Raw genomic sequence first — 17,538 nt, 5'->3', positions numbered from 1 at the left:
TTCAGTGTACAGATGATTACCCTCAGTCGATTGAGGCAAAATCACCAGCAGAGCTTTTAGATCAAGGCCTCTTTAATACTGATCCCCAAAGTGAAAGTGACATTGCCGGAACTTGGTCTGAAAATATTGTACAAAAAGAGACTTCCCAAGTTCTTAAAAGTCCACCAAAAGACTTTGCAGAGAAAGCAAGAGATATTTCAAAAGATTATCATGATCAAGACCCAATTGACCGACATCTGCCAAGTTATCGAGATGAAAAGGTCCAATTGAACACACAACAACTAGAATATCAAGATCCAAATGGCCATGATATCAGCAAGCAGGAGATAACTAAAGACACAGATCCTGTTAATCCTGAAAGTCAAATGGAACACATCCCAAAGTATCTAGAACAAGATGATAGAACCAATAAGAAAGAATATAGCAAGATTCCTGTCCGCGTTCATCCCAGAGTTGAGTCCAAGAATGGCAAGCTGACCAAAAGTCCAGGACATAAGGCTGAAGCTAGAGGTCACAGGTATGACATCCCTAAGTATGTAGCACCAGGAGATGATACCAGCAGTCAGTTTGAACCTGGAACATTTGAACGTGGACATCAAAGTGCACCTGTTAGTGACAATAACCAGTACAGAAGTCCAGGACATCAAGCTATTGGGGGAGATGACAGTATACAGAGGTATGACATTCCAAAGTATATAGAGCCTGAAGATGACACGATAAGTCAAGAAAGATCTCTGAGTACACATGAAAGTACACCTGGTGGTGTCAGTAATGAAGAAACTGTGTCTCGAAAATCAGAAAGTGCACCTGTTAGTGACAAAAACCAGTACAGAAGTCCAGGACATCAAGCTGTTGGGGGAGATGACAGTATACAGAGATATGACATTCCAAAGTATATAGAGCCTGAAGATGACACGATAAGTCAAGAACAATCTCTAAGTACACGTGGAAGTACACCTGGTGGTGTCAATAATGATGAAACTATGTCTCAAAAATCAGAAAAGCAAATGGATGCAAAAATACAGTCTGCACAAGCGCCTTTAGCGAAAGACATTCGACATGATTCTGCAAAGGTTCGTGACCAAGATAATGTCAGTCCATTACATGGAGATGTAAAGAGTGATAAAATCTCAAAAAAAAGTCCAAGAACTGAGGTGGATTCAGATGAAGATCAACTCCATGAATTAAATTCATGTTGGGACAGTTTGCAACAACAGGTAATGAAAAACATCTATATCACTTATGGTCAATGATATCTGCTGGTGTTGGAGTTGATTATGGTCAAACATATTATAATTCATTTACTTTTAAACTAGCTTGGTGAAAAAGAGCGGGAATTACAAATGGCTCTGGAACGTCAAGAAAAATACCAACAAATAGTACAGTCAGTTAGCTCAGACCTACAAGATGCAAGAGTAAGAATTACCTCTATACGACCAGATGTAAGACAACTACAACAACAAAGCTTTGAAATAGAAGTAGGTTTTAATTTGATTTCATTTATAGGATTTCTTAATAGAATTAATTTTTGTGCTTGTTTGATTTACAAAATCTTTTTTACCTATTAGGAAATTTTCCAAGATATCGAACAACTTCAACTGGAAATAGCTGATGTGAAAGATGCTAGCCATGGTTTGCTTCAAGATTCAACACAGGAAGGCCAAGCTACCGTAAATGCTACTCTTCTTGTCCTCAGAGAAAAATTGAGTTCTCTCGAAGATGCTGCTGAAGAAAAGAAGATAGAACTTAATGTAAGTTATTTACGCACTATTGGATATTATCTTTTAATTCATCATCCTTTAGAGTAAGATTGGAACTAGACCTCTGGAATTGATTCCTGGGGTTTTCAAGCATCATTAGTTCATCTAAGAGGTTATGGGGTAATTCTAAAAAGTTAACACCATGTACTGGAATTTTCCAACAGGTTTTGTCTCAGTCTCAGGATAGATACAGACAAGAAATAGCGCAATACAATGATATGGTAAAGGATTTGACAGAACAGTTGACTGAGGCCAAAGTGAGACTGGCTGGTGAACCAATGGCATCAATGGATGTTGATTCATTAGAGCAGCAATTACAAGAAACAAAAGTAAATTTCCTGTTAAAGTTGTTCATCCAGTGAATTGATAGATGCTTTACAAACCTCATAACTTAAAATTGATGGTTTCAGGAGCTTCAAGGGTACCTCTCTTCACATCAACGGAAGCTTGGTGATTTCAGTATTCACTGTGACAGGATCGGTGAACTCGGGCCACCAGAAAAATTCAAACATATGCGACAACAACTCGACAACCTTACTTCGGATATTCAGAATTTGTTTGTCGAAGCTAATGAAAAAGTAAGAAGAGAATATATTTATTTTTGGGAAAATATTTATCTGGTTGAGGTTAAGGTTATGGTACTTAAGAAATGTAGAACATTACTTAAGAATTTTTGGTAGTGCATATATTCATGAGATTGGGGCTTGAAATTTATTGCACGCATTGGTGGTTTTGTTTTCAACTATTGGATTATTGGTATTTGCTTATTTAGGAGAAACTCTTAATTGAGACTATTAAAGAAAGTGAAAAGCGGCAACGGGATCTGGAAAAATACCAAGATGAAGTGAATAACCTACAAAAATGGATTTTAGAAACACAGCAAGTAGCCGCCGCATCTTCAGACAAAAATAGAAATGAAGAACAAAAATTGAAGAAGGTATTTCTAGGATAGGGGGTTTTTACTTTTTGTCTGGTTACATTTTATTAGCTTGTTGTTGCAATGGTGAAAGAACACATGATATACATTGTATGTGCATATTATTTGTTCATGTTATTTGTGTAAAAATCGTTTTTTAAGTCGAATTAAAAAATGTATGTTTCTACACGAATGTATAGGAATTGGAGAGCAACATGGCTGATCATCAAAATCTTTTGAAACGATTGTCGTCAAGAGGCTCACAGATCCTTGAATCAAAACCAGCTGGCAATTCTGAATCTGAAAACGACCCCTCCACTAATTGGCATAAACTGTCCAGACAGTTTTCTGAAAAGAGAACACAGACAGTAGGCAACAAACAGGTACACTTATTTTTCAATAGAATATTACCAGTCAGCCTGATTTTTTCTGACTGATGGCAAAGTTGGTTCCACTAGTTGGTTCAGATGGTTGGGCGACTGGTGGCACCAGGTAATGGGCTCATTGCATGTCCTATGCTGTCACATTATGATTATGGTCGGAATTCAGAAATGATATTTCTATCTATATTCATCAAAGAAACATCAGGAAACATCATAATGAATAAGGCCCAATCAAAAATAAATGGTTCAACCATATTTGCAGCGAAAGGGTTAAATGATTTTGATTAGTAAATAGAAACACCCTAATGTGATCCATCAAATTAGCAAATGTCTGTTGTTTATTCCGAAAATTACATTCAATTTCCTCAACTGATTTGTGATTTGTAGGAATTTAACGGTGGCTTAACTCGATTCCAACCCGGTGGCCAAGACGTTAGTGAGGATAAGATGCGTAATATGAATTCAGCATTAGACGATCTGCGCAGTTGCTGGGAGAAAATGGAAGGCCAGGTTACGGACACCGAAACCCGTTTGCAGCAGTCTCTTGTGTTTCAACAGCAGTATCAGGATGCAATGATTGCGATATCTGAATGGTTAGATAATGTGGAAGTCCAACTTTTTGGGAGAAGGTTTTACAAGAACATTGATGAGCAGCTCAAAGATCATGAGGTAATTTCAAATCAGCAATATTGAATAACTTGTGTTTTCAAGTTAAAGATCATGAATGATAATTCGTACTTAGTTTCTTCATTGCTAATTCGCTTTATATATCAGTTGCATTCTCGGTTTTTTTTCAGACGCTTCAAAAGGAGATACAGCATTTACAAAATGAAATCCAGATGATGACTCAAGCAGCGATGAAAGTTTTGTCTGGTTCCGAAAGTCATGCAGTAATACAACGGACAATTTCTGATCTCAATGAACGTCTGAACACTCTAGAAAAACAGGCAGATGGAAAAGAGGTCACTCTCAATGAGCGCAGAAAACTTTGTAAATCTTACCAGGTATATTTGCTTTTATTGACTTATTATTATGATTATAGCTATAGCTTCAATGTTTCAACGTCATATTGAAAGATTTAAGATTCAGTCTGGGGTCACATGGATGTTAGCTGTAGAACACTTAATTGAAGATATTAATGTTTTGTCATCTATGTTTCATTTTCTCATAGGATGATTTGCAGGCATTCCAGAAACAGCTTGAATCTGCTTCTAGAAAATATGATTCATTTACACTGCTGAGTCCTGCTAGTCCACATGAGCTATTAGAAATTCAGGTATAGTGTATATGTAAAATATTTGAAATATGATACGATATTGAATGTTTTGTCCGACATGAGAATTATGGTGCAGTTACTAAAACAGAACAATATGTTTATGATTTAGGAATTGGAAGAGGAAGTTAAGACATTTGAAGATACTCTGAATGAGCTAACTGATCGTGGTGAAGAACTTATGGTTATGGATCCTAATTTCCTAATGCCTGTAGATCTGAGTATGTTGGGAGGAATTGTGCAACAACTTCAGAGAAAGGTATAGGCAATTAGTTTAAAGAATGAAGAGACAAGCACTGTGTTTACATCTATGTTCGAAGAATACTGCCTGGAATTCATTTAATGATAAATGCTTCGTCTTTCTTGTAGGCCTATGAACAGAAGTCGCAAAAGAATAAGGCAGTAACTGTAAAAACTCAGTATGAGAGAATGTTAGAAGAATACGGTGAATTTTTGGAAACAGCTGAAAATAAATTAAAAGCCGACACAATTTCAGCCAATGATCTCGATAATTTGAAACAGCAACTAAACACTCACAAGGTACAATCACTTCACAGTGTAAAACAATGTCAATATCTGATATCTACTGATTGCAGTTGCATTTGCCAGTTGTCCATTACTCATCGATTGTTCCTTTCTTGTTTGCAGGTGTTTTTCAACGATTTAGAAAGCCACAGTAGTACATTGAACAGTTTAGTTGAACAACTGGATGATGATGTTCAACAGCGACATTCGCTTACTCATAACAACCTCATTGATAAGACCAAAGAGATTCAAGACAAGGCAAATATTCGAGGAGAACAACTGGAACGGCTCGTCAGTCAATGGGTGGAGTTTGCTGAACGCTTCAAATATATAAACGACTGGTTGAAACAACGCCAACAAGGGATACCTAAACATACCGGTGACACTAGTCGTGATCAGCTCAAATCAAGAATTGATTTGTATAAAAACATTCAAAAGTCATTGAGTGATGAGAAATCAAACATGTACCAGATCGTCGACAAAGGGCGTCAATTGTTACAGTGTTTGACTTGTCCCAGTTTAGAGACAAGTTTAGCTGACTTTGCGGATAGCTGGGTTGCATTAACCAATCAATGTGCAGCAGAGCATAAAAGGTGAGAAAAAAACTGATTTTATAAGTTAATTCGATTTTCAGTAACTGGATAGATAGTGATAATGTGTCCAACATCAAGCTCTGTTCAGCTCTGTCCAATTTCAAATTTTGTTTTCATATCGGTTTGTTCTTTAGATTGGAGAGCTATTTACAACAAGTGGAGAAATTTGAAACCGATTTTGCATCACTTTCTGACTGGGTAGTAGCTGCCCCTGAACGGCTGGAGAAGTTGTCTGATCTTTCCGAAGATGAATTACAAAATCTACAACAGATCAGGAATCGGATTGTAAAGTTTTTGGTGAGTAGTTTTATGAAGAAAATTCTGTTTAATGAGTAATATCAAACTTACGAATTTCCTATTATGTACAATGTATCTCTATTGTAGGAATTTCGGAAAGAAGCTGAACTTAAAAAAGAATTGAAATCCCAAATCATGAATGTTGGAAATCATCTCCTTCATTCACAAAAATCCTCAATGCCTGGAATTCAGCATCACATTGAACAGTTTGAAGATCGCTGGATGCGACTAATGTTTGATATCCCTGTTTATGAAGAAAATTTGTTGATGGCACAATTGGAGTTGTTGCCGTCGCGGCAGGCCTTAACCGAGATCCTCATCTGGATTGAAAGTGTCAATAATGTGCTTAATGAGGATAGTAAAAAGTATTTTAACAGTCTTAATGAGGTTGAGACTCTTGTTCAAAAGTACAAAGTAAGGAATGAATTTTGACAGAACATGTGTATGAAATCTTTCTTCGTGAAATATAAACTTCATACTGTATTTCAATATTGTAGGGCTACAAGATTGACGTGTCTAGTCGACAAGTTATTGTCAATTTTGTAAACCAAACTATTCTTCGGACAACGATGAAATTAAACCAACATCCAACTGTTGATTCCGGTGATAAGATTGATCTTGATGAGAGGCTCGGTCAGATGAACAGCCAGTGGCAGAAACTGACCAGCGATTTGTCAGAGGCATTGAAAAAGTATGAAATGCTTCGCAGCAAGTGGGAAGAATATGATCAGGGTATAAAGATCTACAGACAGTGGTTGCAAGGTCAATTGGAACGTCTGAAGAAATTTAGAAAAGTTGGACATGAAGTCAGCGTGAAACATGGACTTAAAGAATGCATGGTCAGTTCACTCATTTTGATTAATTTCTGTTTCTCGAAAAAATGGTGGAATGTTTTGCTATCAATCAGGTTAAAAATTCTCTCTTCTAGTTGATGGACCAGGTCTTAAAAGACAAAGCAGGAGAGCTCGGCAAACTTAAACATCTCTCAAGAAGTCTTCAGCAAAATCAAAAGTTGGAAGACCCTCCCATTGAACATGTAGATCACGCTATACCAGAAATTGAACAGTTACAGGTACATATAACCTACAATATTCACTCTTGCAGAATTGCACTACAAGTTAGCATTTAATTCAGCTCTTCAATCAATGACAGTTTTGAAAAACCTTATCAATGATTCATCAGCACTAAATTGATGATACATTACAGGCAATGCAGACGACTAATGCTGTCATGTAAAACATTCATTAATAATATCGTGAAATAGCATGAGCTGAAATTGATATAACGTTCTATCATTGCAGAATTCTGTGAGGGATGAATGCATTCAACTGCAGAATGCGCTGCAGGACACGCTTCGTCAGTGGGAGTTTTATCACAGAGCCTTAGTGAAGGTTATGCAAACTCTTACCGAGGCAGAATACCTACTCAATCGATACAGCACGATAACTGGTGACTTGAACACACTCAGAGATGTTGTAGTTAAGATTAAGGTACAAGCCTTGCAAATATGAAATGTGGAATGATATTGATGCTTTATACAACTAGAAGTTCATTCATATTTTTAATTTTTTCATTTATGTCAGGATGGAGAAGAGAAATTTGATCTGAATCAAGGCGTACTGAATGAATACTTGAACTTGGCTAATCATTTGATTGGAACTTCTGATCCTGTTCTCGGATTATCTATGCAGCACTTGCAGGCTGATATCAAAACAAGGTTAGTAAGATAAATGGGATGACAGCATTTTTAAATTCTATAAGGGAGCTATGACCACATTTGCCATTGTTTTAAAACAATGTTATATCTCATTAGGTGGACTGATGTTTCTGGTCGACTTACACATCATGCATCCATGCTTGACCAAACACTTGTACACTGGAACCAGTATGACAGCCAGTTTACTGAGTTGAAAAACTGGGTCGATGAACGCGCTGCTGAAACAGCCAAGTTACTAAAACGCAAACCCTATGCAGATGAAAAACCGTCAAATCTTAATGCATGCAGAGTAAGATTATTTTTATTCATATTTGTCTTAAGAGTTCATTCATGATTACTAAAGCACAAAGTTAAATTCATATTTTACAGGAATTGGAGAGTGTTTTAGAAGAATTCCACGGGTCGATGTTGAATCTCGGCAAACTGAGCGACCGCCTGAACAAAAATATGGACAACACGACGGTAATTCGAATTACTTCATCTGAGACTGCCTTAAATCAACGAGTGATCAATCTGAAACATTCCATTGGTAAACACGCGAAAAAGCTTCAAACCGATATGACGCGGTCAAATAAATTCTATGACTCATTGGCAAGCGTGGAAGTGTTTTTACTCGAAGTAGCAAAAATGATAGATGCAGATGAAGGAGACTTTCATGATCAATATTCGCTTAAGGCACGGCGAGAAGACTTCAAATCGATTTTATCACAGTTTACGAATAACCAATCGAGATTGGATTCACTTCACAAACAAGGATATCGATTATCTCTGAATGACAGCCAGGTCGAACGCTTGAGGCACGTTGATGAAGAATGGCATCATTTGTTAGGGAATGCAACAGAGAAATACCGGCGTCTAACGGGCAATTTGTTAGAACATCAAGACTTCACGCAGAAGTGTGAAGAATGGTTGAATTTTCTTACTACTACTGAGAATGCCTTAACACAAGATGTATCTGGAAGTTACGAAAGCCTTCTGGAGCAGCAAATTATCTATCAGGTAACATTACAGTCATTGCAATTATTTCGAAAAGTTTACCATGAATTAATTTCAATTACCTTTATTGTATGTACTGGATTTTCTCACACAATTCAGGTGTTTGATTCTGAGATCTATGGCAGGCAACAGATTTTGCAGGCAATTCTTAGTGAAGGCGAACAGATCATTAAAGATGTCCTACCTGAAGAACGTCGGAAGTTTCGTCACGATCTGGATCAGCTAGAAATCAAATGGCAACGAGTCATTCATAATATCAACCAAAGAAAAACAATCATTGATCAGTTGATATCTCGATGGCAATCGTATAAAAATCTAGCCGAGAAGCTGTGTGATTGGCTGATCGTTTCTAATGAAAGTTTAAAACCTTTTGAGTTCAGTGTTATGCCAATGCAAGAGTTACATAGTTTATATGAATATTCCAAGGTACCTAGATTTATCCTAGATTTAAATTTCATACTAGGACACATTTGATAATGACAAAATGTTTTTTGAGTGGGTTCGAAATAAGAAGGTCTCGATTTCTTACAGATAATCGAGAAAGATATTGCTCACCACGAGCCCATGTATGAGAATCTACACGAAGCGGCAAATGACATAATTCAGTGTTCTGAGGATGCTGCTACCGTAACCGTGCGGGAGAGCCTTGAGAAAATTCAGCAAGGCTGGTTGCAGGTAATCGGTAAACTGAATGAACATCAGGAACAGCTTTCAGCGATATTACAGCTGTGGAATGATTGCGACAGTGACATGGACGAATGTATTGCATGGCTGAAAGAAGTGCGATCAATGATCACTTTAGACTTGCCATCCCAGTATGACAGTCTTCAAAAGGAAATGCAAAAGTGTTTGGTAAGTATTTCTTTAGTTTTTAAATGAAATTAGTACTGGTATATCTATGGTAATATTGCATCGAATACAAATTATGTTCATATAACTTGCAGGACCTGGAATCTGCTTTCGAGGCCAACTCTGAGAAAATGGGAAAAGTTGGACAAGCGCAAAAGGAAATGTCCCAAGTGATTATTACCGAAGATTTGACTATTCTGCATCAAAGAATTTCCCTTCTCAACAAACAATGGCAAGAAACCCACAACCAAGTGGCTAACAGGAAACAACATATATCAGATAAAATGTATGAATGGACAGCGTTCAGTGAACGTTATAAAGAAATGGTAGATTGGCTGAACACAATGCAGCGTAAAGTAGTCTGCAACCAAGAATACCATATTGAGGACCTAATAGTACGCTTGCAGAAGGTAAAATCCGTATGAACTTTTTGTTGAAATAGTAGCAATGATATCAATCAAAATTATTTAAATCCAATCCATTGACTTAAGTACATGTTGGCGTTAGAGATAAGCCTTGTGTGTACAAGTAGAAATGATTGGATTTGCAGGAATACCAAGAGGAAATCGATGATATGAGGTCCAACAAAGATGACCTTATAGCTCAGGGACAAAAGTTGAAAGCAGCGAGTGGAACAGTCCGAGCGAATGATATTCAATCCAAGATCACTATTGTAAACAGCAGATGGCAGAAACTTGAGGATGCTGGTGGCAATAGGTTGGTTATATGAAGTAGACCAAGCTGCAACCTTGGGAGTTGGGAAACCAAGTGGAAATCGTATCATCAATTCATTCATTCATTTTTCAGACAAAAGAAGTTACAAGAAACGCTACATGCAATCAACCAATTAGAGCATAATATGGCTAAATTGCGCACCTGGTTAGCTTATATAGAACATGTGCTAAGTAGCCCCATCACGTACCTTCATGGTAACAAAAAAGAAATAGAAAGGAAGCTAAGAGAACAACAGGTAAATACTTTTGAAACATGACATAATTTTGTTACTGGTAATTATAGTTATAAATGCATCATTGTACTATGTATAATGTTAAGGACTTCAAATCATACATCCCTTCAAATCATATGTCTCAGTTGATGACAAATTCATGAATATAGCTCAATAAACGAATTATGTATTTAGGATATTCAGAAAGATATTGAAAAGCACAGCAATGGTGTATCATCGGTCCTGAATTTGTGCGAAGTCCTGCTTCATGATAACGATGCATGTCCTACAGTCGTTGAAACAGCAGCTCTGACGCAAGCAATGAAGAGTCTTGATAAACGATGGCATAATATTTGCGACCAGGCAACCAAACGAAGGCTTAAGTAAGGCTTTTACTGGATGATAAGGTTTTGTCTTTCTCTTGACTCAAAGATAGATTAGAAAATGTCAAATATCCCTCTTGTATTTCAGTACACAGCACGAAAAGCTTTCTCTGTATTTTTCATTAACATTTCAATTTGAATTTATTATGAGCATTTCTGATTAATAATAGGATTGAAGATACATGGAAATTGTGGCAGGAACTATTTGCTACAATAAAGACCTTCGAAGAATGGTTGAAAGAAGTAGAAAAAATCAGCAAAACTCCAAAATCAACCCAAGTAGATCTTGCCGTCATAAAAGATGAAGTCAGACATTATGAGGTGTGTTGAAAGTTTTCTCCGCTATAGCTAGCAAGAAATTATGAATTCTAGTCAGGGGCGTTATGATTTCTTCATGTCGCAGGCCAATGCGAATTAAAATCTTTCAACTTTATAAATTGGTATTTCTGTTACAGATCTTCCAAAGGGATTTGTATGACAAACTTTCACAACTAGAACTCCTCAATAAACAGTACCGCCATCTTGCCCGTGAGAGTTGTATTGACACTAGTAGCGACATCAAAACCTCAGTCTACAACATGAATAAACGGTGGGATGCGTTGTCAAAGTTTTCGACTGCAGCAGTTCATCGAATGCGGCATTTACTGAAGACTAGAGAATACTTCGATGAAGTGAGTCAAGGTCTTCAAGTTTGGCTGACAGAAATGGACATCCAGCTGACAAACATTGAGCATTTTTCGGAGGGAACACACGAAGCAAAGTTACAGCAATTGCAGGTATATCTTCAAAGATTCTTTTTCTAAAAATAAAGTGAATTCATTCCATCGTGTGCTTATTTCATGGTTGTTTATTGACTTAGGAACTAGAAGTTGATTTCAACAGCCAGTCAAGTAAGATTAGTTTCGTGGATGAATGTGCTGTATACTTAATGCAACGGTGTGAGCCTAGTGATGCTGTAGAGGTGGATGACTTACTGGAGGAGTTTCATAAATGTGTTGGCAGTTTTATGAAGAGACTCACAACTTGCAAGATGAGATTATCAAAGAAACAACAGTCCTCATCGGTGAAAGAACACCAAGACGACATGGATTTGGATACTGAAATTGTATGCAATATGTGCCCAAATAGCACTTGAAATAGAAAGATTTTGATATGTTTTACAAGTCTTAGAATTTGAAGAAATTTCCAATTCTGTTGAGTAGTGTTCATAATTTATACTCACTCACTAGGTTTCTGATTTTTTCTGTAAAGATGAAATTTGTAAGAATAAATACTGAAAAATATTATTTTTTTTCCCTTCACGTGGAGTTAAATATTGTAAAAATATTTCGAATATTTAACCATATGTACCTTTATTTGAATATCCGGGTTGTTGTTAAAATACTTTACTCCCTTTCTAACTGCAGCAGTACTTAACAGCATCCGCTGATGTAAGTCCAGTTCATGTTACATACAAATTGCCAGTAGATGATGCATCTAATTCACCTAAGAAAAGCCAAGCTTCAAAATCTTATTCAGGTAGTATTTCTCATAATACTTATTATGTATAGTTAGGAATATTTTGTTGCAATCATTCAGTAAACTTCAATGTTCTTCCAGACAATTTACCTAAACTAGGAAGGCGCCACCCTGCCCGTGAACAAGCTTCGAAACTTCAAAACAAGATGGCCAAAGTCGAGGATTATCTTGTTGAGCTAGAAGATATGATTCAGAAAATACGCCAGAAACTTGCCTCTTCTGAAACAATCATACGAGCACCAACACCTGTGGGTCCTGATATAGAGAATATGGAACAGACGGGTTATGTAAGTAGAAAAAATAAACTATTTATAAAATCCACAGTTGAGGCAGATACTTACAATGTAGATGTACATTGTATAAGAAAAGAGAATTTAGTTGATTTTGAGAATATTTTATTCTCCTTCAGAGCAAGCTTTTGTCTGGATGTCATGCTGATATTGATCAGATAAAATTGATTGAACAACATATTAGACAGGAATCTGGGCTGTCGGAAGCTATTGGCGGAGACTCTGTTGTACAAGGTAGCTTAAATTATAGTGTAATTGATATTTTTGGGAGCATAAACATGTTTTGCGTATATAGTTCAATTTTGTTCTATTAACCATTCAGGTGTTGTCCATAGATGGGAGCTTTTAGAGGTGCAAGCATCTGAGAAAGATGCTCGATTATCACAATCACAGCAACAGTGGAACCAGTTCAAGTTTGACCAACAATCAGTATTGGTTTGGCTAAATGAAGCAGAAGATATCCAGAAAACACAAATCAATGTATTGTCAGACATCTCAAAATTAGAGACGGCTATCAAAAATCATAGAGTAAGTTTCTAATTGGTTTTATTCATTATATAGTGATTGATAAAGATTAACTATTGATGATAACTATTGATCTTGTATTTTTAGGATTTCCTCATGGTACTAGACAGTAAGAAAGCTATTGTTCTGTCTCTGAATCTGTGCAGCAAAAAGTTCTTGAAAAGCAACAGCAATGATGTCATACAGTTGAAGGAGACTTTGCACCAGATGAACCTGCGTTGGGAGCGTATTTGTGCCAAAGCAGCGCAGTGGCAAAAGGAATTGCAGGTGGCACTTATGCAGAGCCACGAGTTCCACCAAACCACGCATGACCTACTACGCTGGTTGGAAACTGTTGAGAATGAAATACGAATTCATGAACGTATAAATTTGGATGATGACCATGAAAAGCTGAAAAGTACATGCATGGTTTTCTTAGTAAGTACTTCACTAGGTCCAAGATTTAGACTACTTGCATTGGATGACATATTTACTGAGATAAATGTATCGTTTGGCATGATCTGCAATCGATAAATTCAACTATTGCTACTTTTTCAGGACTATAAGCGGGAACTTGAATCATCCCAGCCCCGTGTGTTCTCGCTGAAAGATACTGCTGATCAACTGCTTGTGAACACTGATTCAGAAGATGCGCTGAGTGCGAAGGAAAAACTGCGTGTGATTGTCAATCGCATCAAAATGTTACTGCAAATCTGCAAAACTCAAATAGCTAAATTAGGCAAAGTTATTAACACTGAACAACTAATAGCAGTAAGTTGCTCTCATGCAAACCGAAATGAAAGATATATTTTTCATATCAGTGGTAGCCTTGTGACTAGACCTAAGAGTTCATTCAATTGATTGCATATATATATATAACACCATTCTTTAAACATTACCTTCTAATATTTTCATCCTTGCTGTGGATTATAGATACGAAAGTCTTTTCTCATTGCAGAAACATTCTAGTCTCCATCCTACCTCGAGTGTCGAAACTGTATGTGGAAGTATGAGTCCTACTGCAAGACTTGAAATTCATAAATTTCCATCTCCACAGGTAATGAATGAATACTATGTTTCATGTTGAATTAAACTGTGTTGATAGCGGTATAATATAGATTATTATCAGTTGAATTGAAGGCAATGGTTACCTTAAATGTTACAAATATTTTATAACTTATTGAGTGTGTAATTGAGTGTTTGAATTAGATAAATTAACTACATGTAAAGAGTAATATTTCCAATCCTTGATCCTCATTATCAGGACCTAGTGTCGGATTAACTGTAATGTCTAGTAATGGGTCACTTTTCAATATCTAGAAAATGTATCCTTTCACGTCACATTCATTACTGCAGCTATGTCCGAATATTTTATTCATCTGAATTCTTTTGTTACCTAGCTTCTTCGTTTGAGGAATCGACCATATTCTGTAGTCAGTCGATCATTTACTGGTTCTACTGGAGTTCCAGCAGTTGACAAGTATTGAATCCTTTTCTGTGTGCTTTGTCTGTACATACATACATATATACATATACCACTATATCGTATTGCTTGTGCATATTATGCAATAACTTGATGCTCTGAAAAAGTATAATATTTTTTGATATTTGTAATTTTTTCAAGAAATATTTTTCACTGGTACAGTTTTGTTTAGTGGCGTTTTGTAGAGTCTAGTTCCTAAGTCAATAGACATTATTATTTGGAACATCTTCTGTATTATTCATCCATCTATTACGTTTACAAATGGCATGAAAAATATATTTTCAAAGCATCAACTGTGCTGCATGTAAATGGTCATCCCAAGTATAGGATTTTATATACAGTTCTGCGGACTTAAATGAATGAATTGAAATTAACTACACATGCTATTGGCTTTCCATATGAGCCCAACATCACTCACTAGATTTCTGATTTTTTCTGTGAAGATATAATTCATAAGAATGAATACTGAGAAAAGGTGGCAATATAGTGCGTAGTACATGTATATGTTGAACTGCCATATCTATAGAAAAGACCACATCACCATCAGGGATTTATTCTAATGAAGAACTAATCCAATCCTCATATTTTGGGGGACCAGACCATCTAATTATCATAGGGCAATCATTTTTTGTGAATGATTGCATTATGAAAAATATTCTTTTCTCTTATCTACACACATGTACACTTTATAGCTTGTCCTGATACATATAGCTTCTATGCTTCTGATTATCATACGTTTCAAAATAATCTCCAGAGTTGATGAAAAAATAAGATTTGATTAATCCATTCCACGATTTTCAATCAGAAAATAAGTTTTCATCGGCATCACCTGGAATCATCATTTTGACAGAATGATAGCTCCTAGTTGGCAGTGTACATGACAAGATTTTCACTTTGTACATGCATCATATTCATACATCTATGTGAAGCAAGAACTTGGCAATAAGTGATTCTATAAAATGCTAGAAGTTCATCTTACTTTTAGCAGGGCTCGACATGTCAATCAAAAGCGATGAACAATGTGAGATTCTCAGCCTCCAGTTTTTTGGCTGTTTCAATTCCAATCACGACTGTTTGAGATGCTGAGCCTAGCTAGCCTAAGTACTATATTTGGTGTGAGTGCTTGTAGAAATCACATGCATCCTTCTTATTTTCCCTGTAACTGCAAATATCAACCTGCTTCATGCGCCAAAGATAGCAACTGTTAATGCTGTTGTCTCAATTGTTTTATGATGCTTATATTGATGCATCGAAATTATATTCTGGAACATTCAGTTTTGCTCTGTCTTGTTTTCTTATATTAAATGGGTTGAGAGGTAGCCAACATTATGATCAATAAAGAAGTACTGTATATTCAATGGTAAATTGAAAAAATATTCAAATTCTAGACAACATTTTCTACTATTTTTCAGTCCAATGGCGTTCACTGATGACATCGACCAATCGGAAGTGCCATTGTTGTCGCGTGTATTCCGTACTGCCGTGCCACTACAAATGCTGATGTTGCTTCTCTTAGGAGTCGCATGCCTTGTCCCGATGTCAGAACAAGATTACAGTTGTATGTTAATGAACAATTTTCAACGGTCGTTTGACCCAATGCTAGACTGGCCAGATGGTCCTCCACCGTTTTGAGTTCTCATTCTGCACTGTATCGCATAATTCTTATTTGGACATTTTAAAGATTCCCGTGGATATTTACACAATTGTATCAAATCAAAATGTTGTTAGGCATCTCAGGGAAAGGAAAAAGGAATTTCAATATAAGTATTCATAACCATCAAAGAGTAAATTATAATAAATGTGAACCTCTGATATGTTACCTACCTATGAGGTGGGGAGGGGGTGCATGAGTCTTGAAAAGTTAAGAAATTCACTTAGCTCATAAGCTTGAAAATTCAAACATAGGATGAGGTAAAAATTCGTGGTTGTTTTTTGACATGGGATTAACATTGTTTTCTGTAAAAAAAGCCACTCCTTGAACTAAGACACCATTCGATCAGGCTGATTAAACTGGCAAAGCATTTGTTGAAATTCTGTCTATTAACTGTTGTGCAGATGATGAAAGTTTCCAGCCACACAAAACCGGTATATCTGTTTTGTATGTACCTGTATAGTGTGAAAAAATTTTAATTAAATGTATGTGTACATATTATGCTGCATCATAAAATTATAACCAACCATGGTATATTGCTAACTATGGCTGCTACAAGTGTGCCAAATCCTCTTGTATATTGATTAAGGCCGAGCCAATTTTTCTGCTGGCAGATGAAGACTGTTTGTATCGGTTGCTGTAGAAGAATAGAATCTCGTATTTTTTTGTCCTTAAATTGAATGAATTTACAAGGCAATAAATTTTCATTTTCCATCGTTCATAATCACTGTTTAAATGTTAAGCGTTATTCTGTATTATACAATGTACTACCCGATATATTTGATTGTATAAAATATACTTGTACTCGATACGTATTGATAACTATGATGATAATGTAGAGTTTTTGTGGACATTTTTCAATAAGATGTTTAGGTTGATTTACAAGTTGTTTTCTTTGGTGTCTATATATTATAAGTTAATGTGTTATAATGTGCTTAAATTGTTGTACAAATTCCGTTTGGGTGTATTTATCACCTTCGATCGTGTATCGTACTTGTATTTCCATCCTGTTGGTTGTTTAAAATAAATTATTTCAGAATAGAAAATTAACTTGTAGATTTTGTTTGATTCGTTAAAGACTCACGAGGACCAATATCAAAGTATCTTAGATACCACAGCTAGCGTTGAATATTTTCCATCAAGCGCTTATATCAAGCGTTTATATATATATATATATATATATATATATATATATATATATATATATATATATATATATATATATATATATATATATATATATATATATATATATATATATATATATATATATATATATATATATATATATATATATATATATATATATATATATATATATATATATATATATATATATATAAACATTATTTTTCATATTTACTGATTGCGTTGAAATAATTCCATACGTATCTATGAACTCAATCGTTTATAAGATTCCGCAGCATAAATCATTTTGTTAGCCAACACCCGAC

At 35.8% G+C, this 17,538-nt stretch overlaps 1 protein-coding gene across 3 annotated transcripts; it reads left to right on the top strand.

The window, feature by feature from the left end:
* The first annotated feature begins 586 nt into the window (after nt 1-586).
* Nucleotides 587-17,068, top strand: LOC141909809 (nesprin-1-like). Of its 3 annotated transcripts, none has more exons than XM_074800462.1 (39): nt 587-1,217; nt 1,317-1,478; nt 1,569-1,751; nt 1,925-2,089; nt 2,171-2,338; nt 2,533-2,697; nt 2,877-3,059; nt 3,447-3,728; nt 3,857-4,063; nt 4,231-4,335; nt 4,445-4,591; nt 4,702-4,872; nt 4,981-5,141; nt 5,675-5,747; nt 5,835-6,161; nt 6,245-6,586; nt 6,676-6,819; nt 7,049-7,237; nt 7,331-7,464; nt 7,561-7,753; nt 7,834-8,463; nt 8,560-8,886; nt 8,992-9,312; nt 9,405-9,719; nt 9,860-10,026; nt 10,117-10,279; nt 10,451-10,638; nt 10,809-10,959; nt 11,094-11,414; nt 11,498-11,743; nt 12,045-12,156; nt 12,238-12,443; nt 12,566-12,680; nt 12,769-12,974; nt 13,059-13,388; nt 13,509-13,721; nt 13,909-14,007; nt 14,351-14,430; nt 15,846-17,068. In XM_074800462.1, the coding sequence occupies exons 1-39, from the start codon at nt 984-986 to the stop codon at nt 16,063-16,065; spliced, it is 8,145 nt and encodes a 2,714-aa protein (XP_074656563.1). In that variant the 5' UTR covers nt 587-983; the 3' UTR covers nt 16,066-17,068. The 3 variants fall into 3 exon arrangements, with proteins under 3 accessions (XP_074656563.1, XP_074656556.1, XP_074656547.1); XM_074800455.1 differs by having other exon boundaries at nt 4,981-5,450; nt 5,585-5,747; nt 12,048-12,156; XM_074800446.1 differs by having other exon boundaries at nt 4,981-5,450; nt 5,585-5,747.
* Nucleotides 17,069-17,538: the final 470 nt, after the last annotated feature.

The sequence above is a fragment of the Tubulanus polymorphus genome, chromosome 1, assembly GCF_964204645.1.
Source record: "Tubulanus polymorphus chromosome 1, tnTubPoly1.2, whole genome shotgun sequence".
Classification (NCBI taxonomy): domain Eukaryota; kingdom Metazoa; phylum Nemertea; class Palaeonemertea; order Tubulaniformes; family Tubulanidae; genus Tubulanus; species Tubulanus polymorphus.
This window is presented reverse-complemented; position numbering and strand designations above follow the sequence as displayed.